The 19,221-nt window shown below is 39.9% G+C and overlaps 1 protein-coding gene across 2 annotated transcripts in view; it reads left to right on the forward strand.

Annotated features, from left to right (window-relative positions):
- Positions 1 to 3,005: 3,005 nt before the first annotated feature.
- CHST9 (carbohydrate sulfotransferase 9) overlaps positions 3,006 to 19,221 on the forward strand; it is a 95,673-nt gene continuing 79,457 nt past the window's right edge. For both annotated transcript variants that reach the window (XM_082753613.1, XM_082753614.1), the window contains exons 1-2: positions 3,006 to 3,123; positions 9,276 to 9,492. In XM_082753613.1, coding sequence (XP_082609739.1) covers positions 9,393 to 9,492 — 100 coding nt within the window. In that variant the 5' untranslated portion in view covers positions 3,006 to 3,123; positions 9,276 to 9,392. The remainder of the gene's footprint in view (positions 3,124 to 9,275; positions 9,493 to 19,221) is intronic.

The raw sequence follows: 19,221 nt of genomic DNA on the forward strand, positions 1-19,221 counted from the left end.
GATGGCTGAGCTAGCCTTGCTAAAAACTGAAAAATGTCAACTGGAAACTTGACATTTGAGCTGCATGGAAAGTTAAGTTAGAGCAAGGGATTTCCTGGCAGTTCACAACAATGGCACACATGGTTTCTGTCTCACATCTTATGGGGAAATGATCTGAACACCCACGGGGGATATAGGGGGCTAACACAGTGTGCACCAGCAGCTTACAGAGAACTAGCGAATGTGGGTAACTCCGACCTGATCCCACACCAAACTTTCCTCCATGGCTGTCACTATTGAGCACTATGTTTTCTATGAAAACATAGAAAATGGTTTAAGCCCTCAAGTAAAAGACACCTTTGTTATGATAAAATGCTAATCACCTTCATTATGATAAAATGCTTATTTTTTTGAAAACATAGAAAACATGCTTAAAGAGTCTACTTGGTTTTACTGTAAGGTTGTATTTATTTCAACAACATGAACTGTAATTTTGGGCAGGTTTCATTTTCAGTTCACAACCTGTTATCTTTCTTCTGTAACTGCAATGACTACACATATTACTGTGAGTAGCATCACCACCATCACCACTATCCCACTCCCATTAGATGATTATTTTGTTACTTTAACCATTGAGCTGCTGTCTGCAGGAAACACATATAGAAGAAACATGCAGAAACCTGAGTAGTATACGTTTTCTGAAGCAGTCACTAGCTCTGTAGCAGTCCAGCTGACTCAGACAGACTGACGCCACCCTTTTGTAATTCATTTCTTTTTTTCTATGTGTCAGGCTTCAGAAGGTTCTGATTACATTTATGCAGTTAATAAGCTTCCTAATTCAGTGTCTAATTTCACCTGCATGTTGCATTTCTAATCTTGTAAAGGTTCTTAAATACATCGTTGGAATATGTCCTCTGCACTGGAAGAACCTGTAGTGGAACAAGTATTATATAAACTAAAAGTACTTCTTTTTTTATTGAATTGTAAAATGAGACTTGGATTTATCCCAAAGCAGTTAATTTATTCCTTTAACTGAACAAAAAAAATCAAGACATCTGATCTTTTCAGTGTTATATATAACTTTAATCAGTTGATGGGTACAGCCCGTGAGTAGATCAATCTGAAGAAATACGCTTGCAGCATGTACTTATTGAGTGAAATTAAATCTACAATACTCCTAAGGTTAATCTGTATTGCCTTATTAGAAGCTTCAATGACCTTCATTACAATTTTCAGAGCATAATACCTCAGGAAAATAAAATTCAGGAGACATGTTTTTCTCTAAAATCGCACTGGCCATGAGTGACTAACAGGTATAGAATTTAAAAGTGAGGATGCATTTTTTGTTAGGGCAGATGGTTATCATAACGTTGTACACCTGTCAGGTTGCCTAAAAGGGGAAACATGCTCAACTCTTGTGAAGTAGCAAAAAATTGGCATATTCTGCTATTAAACCAATTTCCATCCCTCCTCCCCCTGTTTATTTGTACCAGGGAGCCAGACAAGCTGCACGTGTGGAAGTGCAAGGGACTGCTTTTACTTACCAGAACTTTAAAAGTGGATCGATGGCTGGCTTTAGAGAATAAGAATGAAACATCTTTGCTCTCTGGATTTGCTCTCAGCTGCTAGCCTCTATAATGATCTGTGACTAGGGAGGTCCTTGAGTGAGATAAGAGATAAAATTTACAGTACTGTGGGTGAGGCAATATGTACTCACACAACTCAGACTAAGCAGGAGCAGACTGGCTTAATGCCTGGTTTGGAAACCCATAAGGAACAACACTGTGCACAGGTCTTGGCTGCCTTTGGTTGCTTCAGACCCTGAAGCACTTTTCTGTGAATGTGTGTTATGCCCAGTGTCTAAGCTCTGGTTGGGGTAATTACACTTTGCTTAGTTAACCCCCCGCTGAAATCAGAGCAGCACACAGCTCTTTATTACCAGCTCTGAACCACTGTCTTGAGCTGGTTGGTGATGTTCATCTTCATGTCAAAGTTGGTTGTGCTTGGTTGATTGGAGAAGTGATCCCTGTGTGCTAGCTGTAACAGTGCACAAGATGTTTTGATAGCTTTTAAAATAAAAGATGTGCAAAAATGTGAAGATATGTTACTGTTATATCAAGAAAGGGCTTGTGCTGTAAGTGAGCAATGGGTCTGTAATACAGGGAGTAATTCTAGGAACATGCAGTCTAGCAATGAAGTGAAATGCCTAAAGGAGAGAGAGCTGTATAAAAGTGGCTTGAGAATATCTCTAGAAAATCAGAGCTCCTCTGTGTTTACCCCATTACAAGCAGGAACTAGAGCATGTCCTTGAAAAAAAACATAAGTGAAGCAACGTGCCAGTTAAAGAGAGACAATATCATTTGTCTGCACTGCTGGACTGTCATCACAATAAGCTGATAATGTTTGCAAAGCACATCTGAAATGTTAAGAAACACTAGTTAAATATTTTTATCTATCACAGTGTCTCCCACAGATGACAAAGTTTTTACTTTAGAATACTACCTGTTTCGGTAGCTAACTCCAGCTATAACTTGTCTCTACCTGGCAGCTTAGACGCATTTATTTGCTGGCTTTGGGAGAACCTACCTCTGGATATGTAACAGCAAACAAAACCTGTTAGCAAAGCGCTTAATCTCAGGGGCGTTCTGAGGCAGAAACGGCGAGAAGCTCTTTGTTTAATGACACAGGTTTTGCAGACACACAGGCGGAGGAGAGGGCAAGCGGGTGAGCAAACACGGCATTTACCTGCCCTCACAGAGATTCACCCCCCAAGGCGCCGGCGGGGTTCCCCCCTTCAGGCGGGGGCCCCACCCCAGCCTCCTCATCCTCAAAGTTTTGCGGTGAAACTTTGTGCCTCCCCACAGCTACGGGCACGCCTCCCGCCCGGTGGTAGGAGCGCGGCGCTCCGAAGCGGGCAGGTAAAAGGGGTGGCGCGGGGGCGGCCGGGCCGGGTGGGGCGCACCGGGGCGGGGCGCGGAGGCCGCCTCCGCCCCGGTCGGCGAGGCGGGTGGGCTTGTTTGGGGGGTTGCTTCCTGACCCTGCAAGCAGCCTGTTTCTTAACGCGGCGCTCCGCTGCCGCCCAGCCCTGGGGTGCCGGGTGTTTTACTGGCGGGAGGAGGCAGCAGACGGATCGTGGCCGCCTCGGTATGTTTTCACCCTGGGGGATGGGGGTGGCCCGGGGCGAGAGCTTGCTTCGTCTGCTGCGGGTCTACCGGGGCGCTTCGCCTTCCCGGGGCCGCCGTGGTGGTAAGGGGCTCTCGCTCACGGGACCGGCTGCCGAGGGATGGCTCCCTACGGAGATGGAGGGTTGTGGGTTGTTTCAGGAGCTGGGCGCTCTGGAGCGTCCCCCAGAAGTTCAGTGGAAACCTAGTACTCCCCTGCCGCGGTACTGTGCGAGGGAGCGCTCCGCAAAAGAAGCAACTTTTCTGCTGACTACTCTTCCTCCATTTCCCCCCCCCTTCACAGTCATCACACGAGAAATCTGTAATTCAGGGTATATCTATTAAATTAAAAAAATAAATAAATAAATAGTAGTATTGTCTGTGCGTTTTCAAGCAGTAACATGAGTGATTAGGGCAACCAGACTGCAAGACTGGCATGCTGAAAACACTTTGTTTCACTGCGGTCAATAAACAAGGTCTTATCATTTAATTACATGAAAGAAGAAAAAAAGAAAGAAAAAAGACTGTTGACGCCTTTTTTTTTTTTTTTTTTTTTTTTTTTATTCCCCAGTCTTAAGTGGGGAAATGGGGGAGTCCATCTCCAACCTTGCCTATAAGATTCAGAGACATCAAGTTGCTGTCTCACAAGCTGTTTCTGTATAACTTTCCATAATCCATGTGACTTTCACAGGACTGCTCACTGTCCTTCAGGCAGGTGAGAGCTAAGCATGCCAAACACGTCTTTGTGTGCTCAGGTACAGTAGGTGCAGTCCTGACTGGGAGCTATTATGGAAAATGATAAAGCCTTTATTCTTTTTGAAGTGAGGATGTGTCCTGGTCTGTAGAATGAAACCATTGGTATTGAATATTTTGATAAACTGGTAAAGTTCCAAACCTATAATTTTCACTGCTACGGGAGTGTTTTTGTGTTCTTTAAGCAAGCAGAACTTATCACAAAGCTGATACGTTAACCTACACACTCATGTATAGGACAGCTCTGCATTTATCTGTTGTTAACATGAGCACAGCTGCTTTCTATTTCATTTCTATGAGAACTGCAGCTTTCTATTAACTACAAGCTAATTAACTGGACAGTTACTGTGTGGATTAAACTAATATCATCTGAAGCTCAAGAGGATTTAAGGTTGACAGGTAGGACCAGGCTAGTGTCCATAATTCTACATGATCTCAGAAGTAACGTGGCTACTATGGGCTGGTTTCAGTCACCTGATACAATTCTTATGGGAATTTTTAATGGCATCAGAAAACAATACATGCTCTGTTAGTAAAATGAGTCTTATTTTTATATATTACTTCATTAAGAGTTTTTTCTTTGGAAAAATATTGAAGGGGTAATAAGAAGCAGGCTTTAATATATTAAAGTGGCCAAATCGAAAGCAAAACATATTTACTGTGCCACATTATTCATTTTGTATAACATATTGTATGCTATAAAGTGCATTAATATGCACTTAATATGCATTAATAACAAAACATAATTTCTTTAGCAGCATTGAGGTTTTATATGTAACAAGGGAGAGTAAAGTAGAAAAATGCTAAATATGTGCAACTTGACTGGTGGGAAGTTGCTCTGGTGATGTTGATGTTTGGAATTTTCTGATTATTCTTGAAACTTTAATTTTAAGATTTTTTTTTTTTTTCTTTTTGAAGGGGCTTTATTGTTTCAGGATTTTCAGTGGGCAAGGGAAGGATGCTTACTTTAAGCAGTTTTCTTCTCAAAGAAATCTACGTATTTTCATACAGAAGATTCCATTTTATATAAATATATATGTATTTCAGATATGTATTTCATGCAGCGGGTTTCATTGTTTTTCTTACAGAACTCTAACAAAATTCTCTTAACCTGATTTGCGAGGCTGGTAAGTAGTAATCTGTTATTGCCAGTGGAAAAAGTTGTGCAGGCCAGATGGTGTCTTCAGTTACACTTATAAGAAGGCTGTGTCCGAGTGTCTCTGGAGGTTGAGAATTTGCTGAGGTATGGAGGCAAGGCTGATGTATCAGTGGCCTGACTGTTAGATCATAAAGGAAGACACTGGTTATCTGCCTTCAAGCCACCAGGTACTGATATACTGGCTGTCATGAGATGGGAGAGAAACTCATCGCTGCGCTGCCCTCTGCTTAGCCCTTGTAGTGAAGTCTGGCAGAGTTCTAACCTTTTAGACCCTCAAGTAGATTCCTATGGATTGAAAGGGCAACATTATGAAACTTTTTTTTTCTTTTTTTTTTTTTTTCCCTCACTCCTGTGAATTTGCTCAGCAGGACTGTTTGGTTATCTTGATTCGATTATGCATTTAATTCAAATTTCTCTAAAACTTTGACTTCACCCAACCATAATTCTCTGCATAACTTGCCAGAGAGAGAAAAGAGCAAATACTGTGTATTTATTCCTAGCAACTATTGGGATAAACCAGAACAAAGAATAGCACTGCCTTATAAGAAGAACTTTGCAAGCATTGTTAAGAGCTAGGGCTGTACCTCATGTTGTTGTGAAGCCAGAGAGTTGAGGTGTGGAGAGTGGAAAGGTGATCCCAGAGGATACGCATGAAGTAGGACACAAGCTAACGGATGAGAAGTGAGGGAGGAGGGAGAGCGGTGAAGTGAGAAGATACTCTTGTATCCTTTCGCTGACTGTGCTGAAAGTAGCCTGGGCGGGTGTCCAGCAGGACATTCCTTGGCGCAAAATTATCCTGCCATGATACTCCTGTAGAGGCATCAGGAAATGTGTTGCTTCTTGGGGGTAAAAAGAAAAGAAGGAAGGAAAAAATGATGTGTGGGCTGTGAAGGGTTGCAGTAGCTTAGTGTGCTATTTCTCATTTTCCTTTATTAACTCAGGTGTGTCTTCGGAGATGCTGAATGAGTGGGAATTTGTGGTAACCCACAGTAACACGAATGCTTTGACCATTATAAGGAGCATCTATTTATTCACTGCTGGCTAACCACTAATTATGATCATCCTTTTTCAGGTGGAGGAAAAAGTATGGAGGGGAATTAGAAAGAGGAATAATACATTGCCTCCAACTACTTAGAAACCCTTCTGTATTTGATTTTAGAGCTAGGTGATGGCAAAGGGAATAGTCTCAAGGAAATATTAAGTTAGCCAAATGTACTACAACCAAGAACCACTGGTTTTGTGTGGTCTAGAATAACAGGAAGCCAGGAATGGTATTTGAGTGCTAGAGATGCATCTCCTCAGCTGCAGGTGTATTTGCTTGCCAGGTAGAGAAGGGTGGATGATGTACTGAAATAAAGAAGCACGCCAAAAGCAGGATATGAACTCTTACTCATTTTGGGGGTGGCTGTGCTATTTCATTTGCTTGTGTTGGCCCTGTGTAGGAATTTGCACCTTTGAACAGAACCCAAAACACAAACGGGAAAAATGCAGGGGTTTTACATTAGTGGAATGTGGATTCCTGAAACTCTTAAATTTGACAATGGAGTTAAGCAATTTAGCCTCAGAAGTGAATAACTATAAACTTGTCAAGTTTCTAATTTTTGCTGCAAAGAGCTTTGTGTTGCCAACACAACATTGTGTTGCATGTACTGTTTTTGTCTGCTGTTCTCTCTCCATACATAATAGGAACAGTATGTAGCAACCTCTCACAAAAAGTTGAAAGGACTTGAAATTTTAGGGTGCAAGCATCCCTAACATGTTCCCTTTGCAACCTTGAGTTGGAATGGCACATTAGGGTACATACCTCCAAAGAGATGAGGAGAGGTTAAGCTAAAGAAAAACTTGATTTCATCATAGCTGAGAGAGTCATAGCAGTTAGGTTGTATTAGTTTTCCTGAAGTAACCATCCTATCCAGTATGTCAAACTACTGCCCAGTAGAGCAATTTGGACCAGGACAGAGGGCAAAGAAAGATCTACAGCTTAACTGGGATGCTAGGCTTCCATGTGGATAGGACTGATCTCCTCTGAAAACACTCAGGTTGAAAGCAATTGATTATTTGCTCTTCCCTTGCAGCCACAAAGGAGCATTCATCTTGATTAAAGAATATTTGCAGATATGTTCACTTTGCCAGGATGCTGGGAGTGTTTTCCACGACCGTTGCATTTTAATGCTGAAAGAGCAAATTTGTCAGTGTTGCATGGCCATTTTTCAACTTCTGCTAGAAGACTACTGGACTCAGACTTTTTTTAATGCAACTATCACTTTTTCTGTATGTGGGTTACAAATCACTGTATTAAATAAATTAAACTACTTATTCAAGCTGAAAAGCCTTTAAAAATATTATAAGGTAGCAGAATAGGTTTACATTCTAGATGGGTTTGATCTATTTAGAGTCTAACCAATGCTGAAGTAGGTATTCTTATTTAAAGCTAATCTTAAAATGTAGCCAACACATAAGTAATACAGTTTCATGTAAATAAAATTAAACTAATTGCAAGAAACCTGAAAACTTGATACAAAGATAAATGTAACGACTGATGGTGGAGTAGGATTTTTTTTTCTTGGTGTTCTTTTGTAGTTTAAAGAGGTATTAAAACACTTTTTTTAAAAACAAACTTCTATCCCCTCAAAACGAAAACTATCCTAGTAGAAAAACCTCTTTTTTTTTTTTTTTTTTTTTTTTTTTCATATTAACAGACTAAATTGCTTGCTACTGCTCCTGGTTTTTACTGTGCATCCAAAAGATGATAATGCAGGGCTTGCAGGTGGTGCTGCCTGCAGTCATGATGGTGCTTGGGCAAGGTCACCTCTATATCCTGTGCCAGCATGTGTCACAGATGCATATAATGGGTGGTACTGCTAACAGAAAAACTGTAGGCACCTGGTTAGGGCTGTAGTTTGATTAAACCAGTGTTTTCCCACTTCATTTGTCAGAAAAGTTCCCATTCCATTGTTTTGTGGAGTAGCTTTTAGTTGGATCAAGTTTCTGAATGTTTCTGTGTGGATGCGTAAGCCCTGCTGCTGGCAGAAGGGGCAGGGCAGTCAGGGTTGATGAGAGCAAGTGGCTGGCAAGAGCTGCAGTGCCAGCCTACACATGTTGGGAATGTCTATGGAGCTGTGTGAGATGTTGAAAGTAGAAAAAAAAAAAAAGTTCTGAAAAGTTTCAGATGCTTCTTTGTTGGTCTTGAAATCTTTTGCTTCTTAGAAAACATAGTTACTCTGTTCATTCAGCAGCTATTTTTAATGGGATTCCCTCCTAAGCCTTATGTGTATGTGTATTTTTAGAAATTCAGCATGTATAGATATGACAGTGCTGAGCTACTTAAAAATACGAACTTTTCTTGTGGAACGTGCCATACTCTCAGTTTTCAGAATACATGTAACTGGTAAGTGTCTGCATTTTAGTTTTCCATTTATTTGAATGCACTTGAACTTCTGTTCTGTTCTTTTAATGTTTTTCTCTTTCAAATATTTTTTTTTTCAATGTACTGTCTTCCTTTAAAAGCTTGACTTGTTCTTTGCTGTAGTTTATGAGACACTTCTATCAGGTACTCACTTACAGGAGTGTTCCATTTTGTTGAATTTCAATGTGCTTTTTTTATCCTCTTACTGTTCAGGCTAGCTTTAACAGCTGCTCTTCAGTTTCTAGTAAACTGCTTTCAAACCAAATGTGTCCTGATTCAGGTTAACAATTTGGCTTTTTTTATGCTCTGCAGTGTCTTCTGTATGCTGTTATAAACTGAGTTTTATGGCCTGTTTATGTCAGGTGTAGGGTGTTAACTAAATTACTTCCTTCTTCTAGGCCCTCTGCTCTTCAAAATAGTAGTCATTTTTGCAAGATCACATTTCCAATGAAGTTAACATCAAGAATCAGGTTCTTGACAAATCTTTCCCATGTCACAACATAGCTTGGTAAAATGCTGATCAACTAATTCCCCAAGCATCTTATCTGGGGGCATTAACCATTACGGCAGTGGGTGATGTCCAGTGGTGTGGAGGTGGACTGGTATCTGTAGCCACTTGAAGAGATTTGCTTAATTCTCATCCAAGGGATTTGCTTAAATCCTGTCTTGACATCGTCAAAATTGTGAACAGCAATCTCAGCATTGGAAAATAATAGTTTGTGAGAGATACAGCTTGCATTCAATACACTGGATACAGATTCTTTGGTGGAGTATAAGAATGTAGCATAAGAACTAGCTGCATCTGTTATTATTCCAGGTCAGAGTCTCAAGGGAAGAAGTTCACATACTGAAGAAGATGCAGATGCACTGAAGATTTCATAAAAATGAGCCATGCATTATTCTGAAAGCTGAGAAGTAGCCCTCTGATAGGGTCATGAACCTAAGACAAGTCTTTGTGTCGCTACTGATGTTTGGAGTAGCTGGTCTACTCCTCTTCATGTATCTGCAAGCCTGGATTGAAGGACAGCATACAGGTACAGTAGGTTTTTGGTTTTCTTGTGTGTGTGTGTGTGTTTTGGAGGGGAGGGTGGGGAGGGGCAGGGTCAACTACTTTTTTTGTCCTGGTTAAAGTAATTGCATCCATGACTTAAATGGTTGTCAGACTTGTTTAATATCTATACTTCATACATGCATTAAGAAATAACTTGAATCTCAGGAAAAGATGACCCCAGGTGCCTAATTGTGCTATCAGCTTCGTTTGCGAAAATAAGCGTTGCAAATACGTACTGTGTCCAAGTCCACTTCTGATATAATTCTAGATGCTGATTTTTTTCCTCTGCTTTTTTTTACATATTTTAAGTTGTGTGGCAAAGTAATTCTTGAAGAATTATTGTAATGTTTTGTAGACAAAAGTGGGCTTCTAGGTAGCAACACTCGTACTGAATCATTCTAACCCAGTCTCATGGTGGTGGTGTTGCTGTTAAAGCTGGTTAGATACTGGATTTACAAACTTTTTTTTATATGTAGCATCAGAGGCACATTGCAATTTCAGGTAAGTATTTATTAGCATTGAATAAGGGTTACACTTCTGAGCAAAGTTACTGTTGTGGCAATTTACCATGCTTTAGTTTGCCCCACGGGATGACCTAGATCCCTTTTTGAATTAAACAAGAACATATGCTTCACATCAGGCCCTGCTGGATGCTCAGTTCACTGGACCAGTCCATAGTTAGTCTCGTGTAAACCCCTATGAAATGTGTGTTGGGTGAATATCCATAATATCTTCAACACCCACTGTTTTGCTCTGCAGATCTACTTCTGTTGTGCCACCCTATTTGATGGCCTATTCTTGGTTATAGTTCTGTACTTGTTTTGCAGTCCTTCTTCAACCCCCTACTCTCTCCCTCTACCCACACTCCACCCAAAATATGGAATGATCCCAGTTTGTTAAGAAGTAATGATTTTTATGTCCTCTTGTCTCTATTGCTCAACTTCTATTACCTCTGTAAAACTCTAACTTCATAATATACTGATGCCACTGTGAAGAAATACATTTATAAAACCACATTAGTCTTTTGGTTTTATTGATCTGTGTTTTTATTCTGCATGAGCTGCTAGGCTCTATTTTAGAGCAGAGAAGGGTGGTTGTGGTGAGGTTCTAGTGTATTATTCCTGCAATTATTTGATGCTGATCTTAACTTTTTTTTTTTTTTTTTTTTTTTTTTTTTTTAAATTAAGTGCAGTGCTCAGTGTTCATGTCAGCTTGTTAATGTTTCTCGGCTGATCATACAACCATGCAATATCTTGAGTTGGAAGGGATCCACGAGGATCATTGAGTACAGCTCCTGGTTCCACACAGGACCACCCAAAAAGCAGACTGTGTGTCTAAGAGCATTGTCCAAATGCTTCTTGAACTCTGACAGGCTTAGTGCTGTGACCACTTTCCTGGGGAGCCTGTTCCAGTGCCCAACCACCCTCTGGGTGAAGAACTCTTTCCTAATACCCAGTCTTACCCTCCCCTGTCCCAGCTCTATACCGTTCCCTCGGGTTTACATCTCTGCTGTCATCAGAGAGCAGAGATCATAGAATCATTGAGGCTGGAGAAGACTGCCGAGGTCATCTGGCCCAACCATCCTAGTACCATCAGTGACCCACCACTTAGCCATGTTGAACCCCATCCCAATGGCCTCTGCCCATCAACCCATCCTGTTCAGGTCCCTCTGCAAGGCCTTCCTAACCTTCCAGCAGATTGACACTTTTCCCCCCAACTTGGTGTTGTCTGCAACTTACTGAGGCTATGCTCCATTCCCTCATCCAAGTCGTCAATAAAGATATTAAAGAGGTTAGTCACAGACATCAGCCTCTGGAGAACATCACTGGTGACCTGTCGCCAGCTGGATTTCACTCTGTTCACCACTACTGTCTGGGCCTGGCCATCCAGACAGCTTTAACCCAGCAAAGAGTGTACCTGTCCAAGCTGTGGGCTGTCAGCTTCTCCAGGAGAATACTGTGGGAGACCCATGTCAAAGGCTTTGCTGAAGTCTAGGTAGACTACATCAACAGCTTTTCTCTAATCTACCAGGCAGATCACCCAGTCGTAGAAGGAGATGAGGTTGGTCAGGCAGGACTTACCTTTCATGAAGCCATGTTGGCTGCGCTTGATCCCTGGTTGTCTTGCATATGCTGTGTGAATGCACTCAAGATGATCTTTTCCATAAACTTCCCTAGGTCAAGGTAAACCAAAGTCAGGCTGACAGGACTATAGTTCTCCAGATTCTCCTTACCACTGTTCTTATAGATGGGCATAAGATTAGCAAATCTCCTGTCATCTGGGACCTCTCCAAATGACCATGAGTGCTGATAGATGACAGAAAGCAACCCAGCAATCACATCCAACAGTTCCTTCAGCACCCTTGAGTGAATCCCATCTGGCCCCATAGACTTGTGACAGCCCAGGTGAGGCTGCAGGTCTCTAACTCTTTCCACCTGAACTATGGGGGGTTTCCTCTGCTCCTCATCCCAGATTTCCAGGTCAGGAGGCTGAGTACCTTGAGGATAAGTGGTCTGACTAGTAAAGATGGATGTAAAGACATTAAGAACCTCAGCCTTTCCCATATCCTCAGTAGTCATGTTCCCACTGCATCCAGTAAAGTATGGAGATCAGCGTCTGCCCCTCTGCTCTGCTCATGAGGGAACTGCCAGCCACTATGAGGCCTGCCCTCAGTCTCCTCTTCTCTTCGCTGAACAAATCAAGTGACCTCAGCCAATCCTCATACATCTTGCCCTCTAGACCCTTCACCATCTTTGTAGCCTTCCTTTGGATACTCTCTAATAGTTTTATGTCCTTCTTATATTGTGGTGCCTCAAACTGCACACAGTACTCAAGGTGAGGCTGCACCAGCACAGAGCAGAGCTGGACAATCCCTTCCCTCGACAGCTAGCCATGTCGTGCCTGATGCACCCCAGGGTACTGTTGGCCCTTTTGGCTGCCAGGGTCCACTCCACTTAATGTTAACCAGGTCCCTTTCCACAGGACTGCTTTCCAGCCTCTTGTCCCCCAGTTTGTATGTAAAGCCAGGGTTGGAATCCCAGGTGTGGAATCCAGCACTTGCTGTTTTTGAACTTCATGCAGCAGTTGATGATTAACTAACCCTCTAATTTGACAAGATCTCTCTGCAAGGCTTCTCTACCCTTAAGGGAGTTGATAGCTTCCCCCAATTTAGTGTGGTCTGCAAACTTAATATACCTTCAAGTCCTGCATCCCAGTCATTTATGAAAACTCTGAAGAGAACTGGCCCCAAAATGGAGCCCTGTTGCAAGTAATAGTGTATTTACAAGCTTATATTAAACAAAACTGTTAAAAGAGTTAAATTGACTGGCATTGGAATGGTTCCCATGTAATCAAGTGTTGACAGGAGGTTGTTTACAGAAACAGAGCTTGCAGTGGAAGTCTGCTTTGAAAAATCTCTACTGTTGTTGGGTATGTTAAGGGCAGATATCCTTGCTTTCAAGGTAGTTCAGGAATGTAGATGATGACTGTAGATTATTGATTTATTTACTTGCTGACATTCTTTACATTCCTTGCATCTTTTGTCCTGTAATTAACCTTTTCTTTCATGCAGTGCTCCTTGTTACCATTTCTCACTGTTCCCCTCCTTCCTTCCCTTTCACTCTCCATTTTCATTTTCTCTGTATGTGTGTACTATTAAAAAGAAACAGTGAAAAACAAAAAGAGAATTAGAAGATATGTTCTTTTAGGCAATCAGATGCTTTCTTTGGGGGGTTCTCTTTGATGTATTGCCATAATCTTCATCAGGAGAGAGGTTTTCCTGATGAAAACATCATTTCCATGTGAAAATATTTCCATAACAAAATAGAAACTAACGGAGAATAACAGAAAGGGTTAGCGAGCTTAAAATGTGATTTCAGTTTTGAGTGCCCTTTTATCTCGCTGGACTGCTGTTTTGACAGCACTTCAGCAGGATTCAAAAAATGAATTTTGGCACTCTTGGCAGTGACTAGGTCATATACATCAGAATGAGCATGGAGAAAAATCATTCTTTGGTGTCTGCTGTTGCATGCATGTCTTCCAATTTAAAATGTAGAAAGACATTCTTTTTTTTTTTTAAATTTATTTTATTTCAAATACCTGTATCTCTTCTAAATATTCTGCAGCTCAATTCTCTCATGATTTTTATCCCCCTTTCCTGGTTGCTGCCTTAAGAGTTTCTATGAAATAAAGCACATTTGCATATTCACAATATACCCTAGTTTGTGGGTACTCTCCTTTTCTGCAGTGTTTTTCATATTTCTGTGTGTTGTACACTATAGCTTTTTTGAGGATGAACTGTGTCTGGAGAATCCCAAATTTATGAGCATCTTTATAAGAATTTTATGTCCTCTTCTGTGAGTTGCTAGTTGCACAGCTGTAAGACAATTTTAGTCTACAAGTGGCTGAGTGTGTGATTTGATGTTCTGCTAAGAAATGGAAAGTGTTCCTTGTGTTTCTCAACTGCTATGCCACAAGACAATAGAGACAAGTCTTCATTGTAAGCATGACTATTTTTATCTTCCATACTCAAGACCAACAACAATCTTGTTTGCATTTGGTTGTTGAAGCATGGAAAGCTGGCTACCTTTGAGTTTAGGAACATAATGTATGTATTTTGCACCAGAGGGTTGCTGTTGATTACCACATATTCCTATGAATGTCTGACTTTATAAATCAAAATCATTGAAAGAGATGCTAGATTTAATTGATTACTGTTTTTAATGTTCATACTTATTTCTCAGATTCTCATAGTTTTGATATAATTCCCAGTCAGATATAGATTTTGTGGGGAATTAGAAAATTGTATAGTAATATGCTGTTCCTCATTAGTGTTCTTACTATTGTATTAATCAATTTACTTTCACACTCACTGTTTGTGTTACCACATTTTGTCTTTCTAGCTGTTCATAATTTTTCACACTGGACCTAATGCCACTATTGTTGTATAGTTTAACTTCTTTTTCTCCTTTTGGCCATCTTCTTTCAACTAGCTGTTCACATCTCTAAGACCTCTGCTATGATTTGATTCCACTTCTTGTCTTATATCCTTGTTGATCTGGTCTTCTCTAAGCAAGTGTGTTGTTTTTCTGTTTGTTTGTTTTCCCCAATTTACTTCTGCAAACTTCCCTTCTCACTTACTTTTACCTAACCTATGAATTTGCCATCCTGTCCACCTACTTCAGGTGTACCTGTAGGCTCAGCACAGCCATGTCTCCTTCCTACTGTGCTTGGGCTCTTCAGGTTAATTCTGGTCACAGTCACCATCTCTATTTTTTTTTGTATTTTATTAAAAAAATAAAATAAAATAAAAAATACCATATCTTACATTTGTAGATGCCTAAGAAGCACCTCTTAATTATATGGTGGTTCTTTCTGATGGCTTTTTACAGAGATTAGCAAACTGAAAGAAAAGGCAAGTTCCTTGGTTTGGTACAGTGCATAGAGCGTTTAAAGACAGGATGATATAACCTTACTTGGATGTTGCAACATTCTTCTGCTGGGCGTCTTCAGTTCACCTCAATGGAGTAATAGGAAACAGACTTCTTGAGCAGTTTGAGACATGTCTTTAAATACATACAGACTTCATTTGATTGAAAACTTCACTGACATCAACAATGATCATGTAACATACATTTATGTTCTGACTACAGCATATATGTAAATATATTCATTTATATATGTTCAAATATAAAAATGAAATTGGTATAAATTCAATTTAATCTTACAGCTTTACTGGACAGTTTCCCGTACTGTCTTACATTGCTCACTGAGAGTATTAAGCACTGTGGTATTGATGAAAAGTCAATTGCCATTTATTGCGTGTTTAATAATTTCCAGAAGTATTAATCTCATACAGGAGGCAAATTTAAGGGTCTTCCATAGTTGAAGTTGAGTTTTATATCATGAATCACTTGAATTAAGGTGTGAGTGTGCAAAGCACACTTGCATTTTGACCCTTCTACGTTAGAGATGTGAATTAGACTTTAAGTTAGGCATTCAGATGTACTTCAAAACTTTTTTTTGGCGGCTGATGTGATTTGCCATGGCTGATTACTACAAAATATTCACAAAAATATTCTGTGATTAGACCTGTGTGCTGGGGGTTATGGTTTTCTTCTTTTCTCCTCTTAGTAAATTTCATCTAATTCATTGTTGTGAAGTGTGCGTATTAACTCCATGATTACCAGGAACTCCTTCAGTGTTTCATGAAGTGCAGTATGACTGATAATTCATCTGAAGCAAGGCTGCATTGCCCCTATCGTCCCATAGATTTCTAGTTCCCAAGTGTGGGAAAGTCTGTCTCTTCTTTTTCCCAGCAGCTGTGTTTCACCTTAGGGATACTAGCTTTCTTGTGCATGCTTTCTGCTCCCTTTGCAGGCTGCAAGCGTGGTTGTTTTGATTTTGCCCAGGGTCTTTGCAGCACTCTATGGGTGCCCAAACAGCTTTCTGCAGCTTGTGTGCTTTACTGATGCAGGCTTTGAGCTCCCGAATAGCTTCATGGAGACCCCATTCTGGTTCCTTAGGTCACGTATTTCATTTCTGTGAAGAATCTGAACAGAGTTCACTCAAATTGTCTTTAACAATCCCATTTTAAGAAAAATTTGACATTCCATAAAATGACATGAGCTTTCTCAGTTCAGTCTGCTCTTGGTAGCTATCCAAGCTGTATCTGTACGATTTGGCATAAGAGGGTGTGCTTTCTTTCCTGCTTTCCTAGACTTGGTAATTCAAGTGATCTCTTGGGTCATTTGGTTAACTCAGTGAGATACTTTGAGTCTGTGGAGCTTCTTCCTTATCTTGACACTCAAAGTAGCAAATGAATGCATGCAACATATGGTAATATTTAGTCTTTGCTGTTTGTGTGGATTTATACCTATCTATCTATCTATATGTATGTATATATATAAATTTAAACCTTGCCTAAATGGAGCAACATTGATGTGGCTTACAGGGTAATTCATATGTAATGAATTGCAGAGGCAACTGTTTACTCGAAGTAGTAGTTTTGCCAGAGGGTCCTCAGTAAATGCAATATACTAAAAATGGTTGTAAATGAAAGAAAAGGAGCCTGATCAATAAAGGATATTAATCATGATTAATCTAGTTGTTTTAGTAACTGAAATATTTCTGTTACAGAAGTCTTGGGTAGTTTGCCTGAGGCTTGCTAACAGTTGAAGAATGCCACCAGTATGGGAAAGCAATTCTTCCTGGTTTACAATGCCTAACTATCAGTGAGGCTGTTCTAATAAGGCTGTGTGTTCAGGCTTTACTCTTCTCATCAAGATACATGGTTTTCTCTGTGTGTTTCACCTCCCCTTCCCCCCCCACCCCCCCGCCATTACTGGCTTGAAGCACAAAAGAAAGATGCTTCTTGGTGAGTGGTTTTATTGTTCTCGAAGTCCCAGAAATACAAAATTTTAGTAGGTGAATTTTCACTGTATAGCTTAAGAGTTGTCATTGTTCCCCACCTCCTTAAATGGGTTTAAACTATATAGAGAAAACAGTTCTCTTTTGTGGAGGAACTGATACTTCGTTGTACCATTGTGATCTAAATATACAAGTAAAAGCTAAATATCAGAAATTATGGTTTTCAGAGTTAGTGATTATGACATCTCACCCTATCTTCAGTAGCAGCAAAACAGAAATTTTAAGAAAAATAAATTAGAATTTCACATTGCAGCATATGACATTTAAGACCATGTTTATCTTTTTGTGAGGATGTGCTTCCTAAGTGTGGCTCTTTAGTAGCCCTCAGCCTTGTGGGTCAGTTCTTTTTACATTTATCATTCCTATAGCTAAGTACCTTCTCATTTTATACATCATGCTTCCTTAAAAGAAATTCCTGCTGTGATTTTTTTTTTTATTTTTTCTTGAGGGTGTCATGAAATAACATTTTTGAGTTGGTGGTAAGTTTTAATCCTTTAGTATTTAGCTTTCTTGTTTCAGTGGTGTGAATGAAACTAAACAGGATGAGTTTTTTGGGCCTCCTGTCAGCTGTATGTTCAATAATGTGGTTGAGCAGAAGCTGATGACATTTTACTTACTGTTTATAAACTTTTGACAACCCACCCATACTCATTAGTACCTAGACCACAGAAGTCTACTTCTAACAATATGTGGCTAGTATCTTAATTGTACTGTGGACACCTTGAAGTATTCTTTTTTGCCTGTTCTCAAGCACTTCTGTGTTGAGAGCTTTGTGTAATCATCTTCTTTTTGTAGGTATGTAATTGAACTCACTTCAGAATTTGTGCTATAACCACTGCTGAGGGGCTTGGGGGTTTGAGATTGGAATGCATATAAAGTAGGGCATCCCCTTTCATAGGAAGGCTGAATATGCTGTTTTCAAAATGCTCTTTTGAATTGGATCTGAAAAACGTAGGTGGTCTGGTGGTCTTCACACTGTTATTCAAATCCTTGGAACAGAATAACTAGATGTGGTTTTTCATGGAGTCCTTAGCAGTCATTCTTTTTTGTTAGGTAACTATGCTGTGGTGGTTTTTTTTGTTTGTTTGTTTGTTTGTTTTTTTACACATTATTCAATTTCTATGTAGTTGTCTAACAAATTTGCTGTCACTGACTGAATTTTTTAGTTACAGTTGTGGCTGTTTATAATAACTTTTGTCTCCAGAAAGCCCTTTTCTTAAAACCTGACTATTCAGGTAATGAAGCATTGGAGTCTTGTCTCTGTAGTGCACTGATTGTATGATGCAATACAATTCAAGATACACTTAAAACCTTACAAATCAAGAAGGCTGGAGAGAGAATTTTTACGTGGCAAATCATAATTTAGAAGAAACAGTAGTAAAAGTTTGAGAGAAGTTTTTCCGTTCCTGACCTTTCTGTTCTTCTGAAGTGTGCTGCACACTTTCATAATAGTAAGTGGTTTGCACACTTTCATAATAGTAAGTGGTTGCCATCAGTACATCTAAGGCTCCTTTATCTCTGATGTTGAACAGCTTTGATTTCTCTCTTGATTACAAACAGCCCTGTTAGAGCATGTGATGTGGTCTCTGCAAAATTGCAAGGGAAACCTTTGGATTCTTAACAAAAAAATTAGAAATTCTGATATTTTTAAGTATGTGTATATGTATGTTTGTATATTTACTTTCAGTATGCTCTTTGTTTCCCTTATTTGTGTGGGAGTAGAGACTCTTGGCAGGAGACGTAATTTAGACAAAAACCTATCTTCTCAGCATAGTCAGATATTTGGGATGCACAGGGATCAGAACTGTTTTGAAGTTCAGTCTCAAGAGCCGTTGTTTCTGTCTTTTTGCTTCAATTTTATTTATGGTGCTACTGTAAACAGGTTATTTCTATAAATTAGGGGTAATTGTTTATAACCTAGCAGCATCTGTGAGAAATAAACATTTTAAATATCAGGGAGCCATTTCATTGTACAAGGGATTAATGTCCTACTTATCATATGTATGATCTAGCTGGAAAATATGATGCATGTCTTGAGCAAAAAGTTCAGTGAAGAAAAAAAATCCCTCCCCCTCCCTTTTTCTTTTAAGAAAATGAAAAAAAAATGGTTTTATTTTTGGTCCTTTTGTATTTTTAAGGGCAATCATCGTGGCAAGGCAGCATGGTGATCAACTAGGCTTTCAGGTTTGGGTCCCTGCTGCCTCAGACAACTGTCTCACATATTTTTTGTATTTTTACTGCATTTATGTTAATGGCATTTTCAAGGAAATATTTCTAAATTTCT

This window comes from Aythya marila, assembly GCF_965140915.1.
Source record: "Aythya marila genome assembly, chromosome: 2".
Taxonomy (NCBI): domain Eukaryota; kingdom Metazoa; phylum Chordata; class Aves; order Anseriformes; family Anatidae; genus Aythya; species Aythya marila.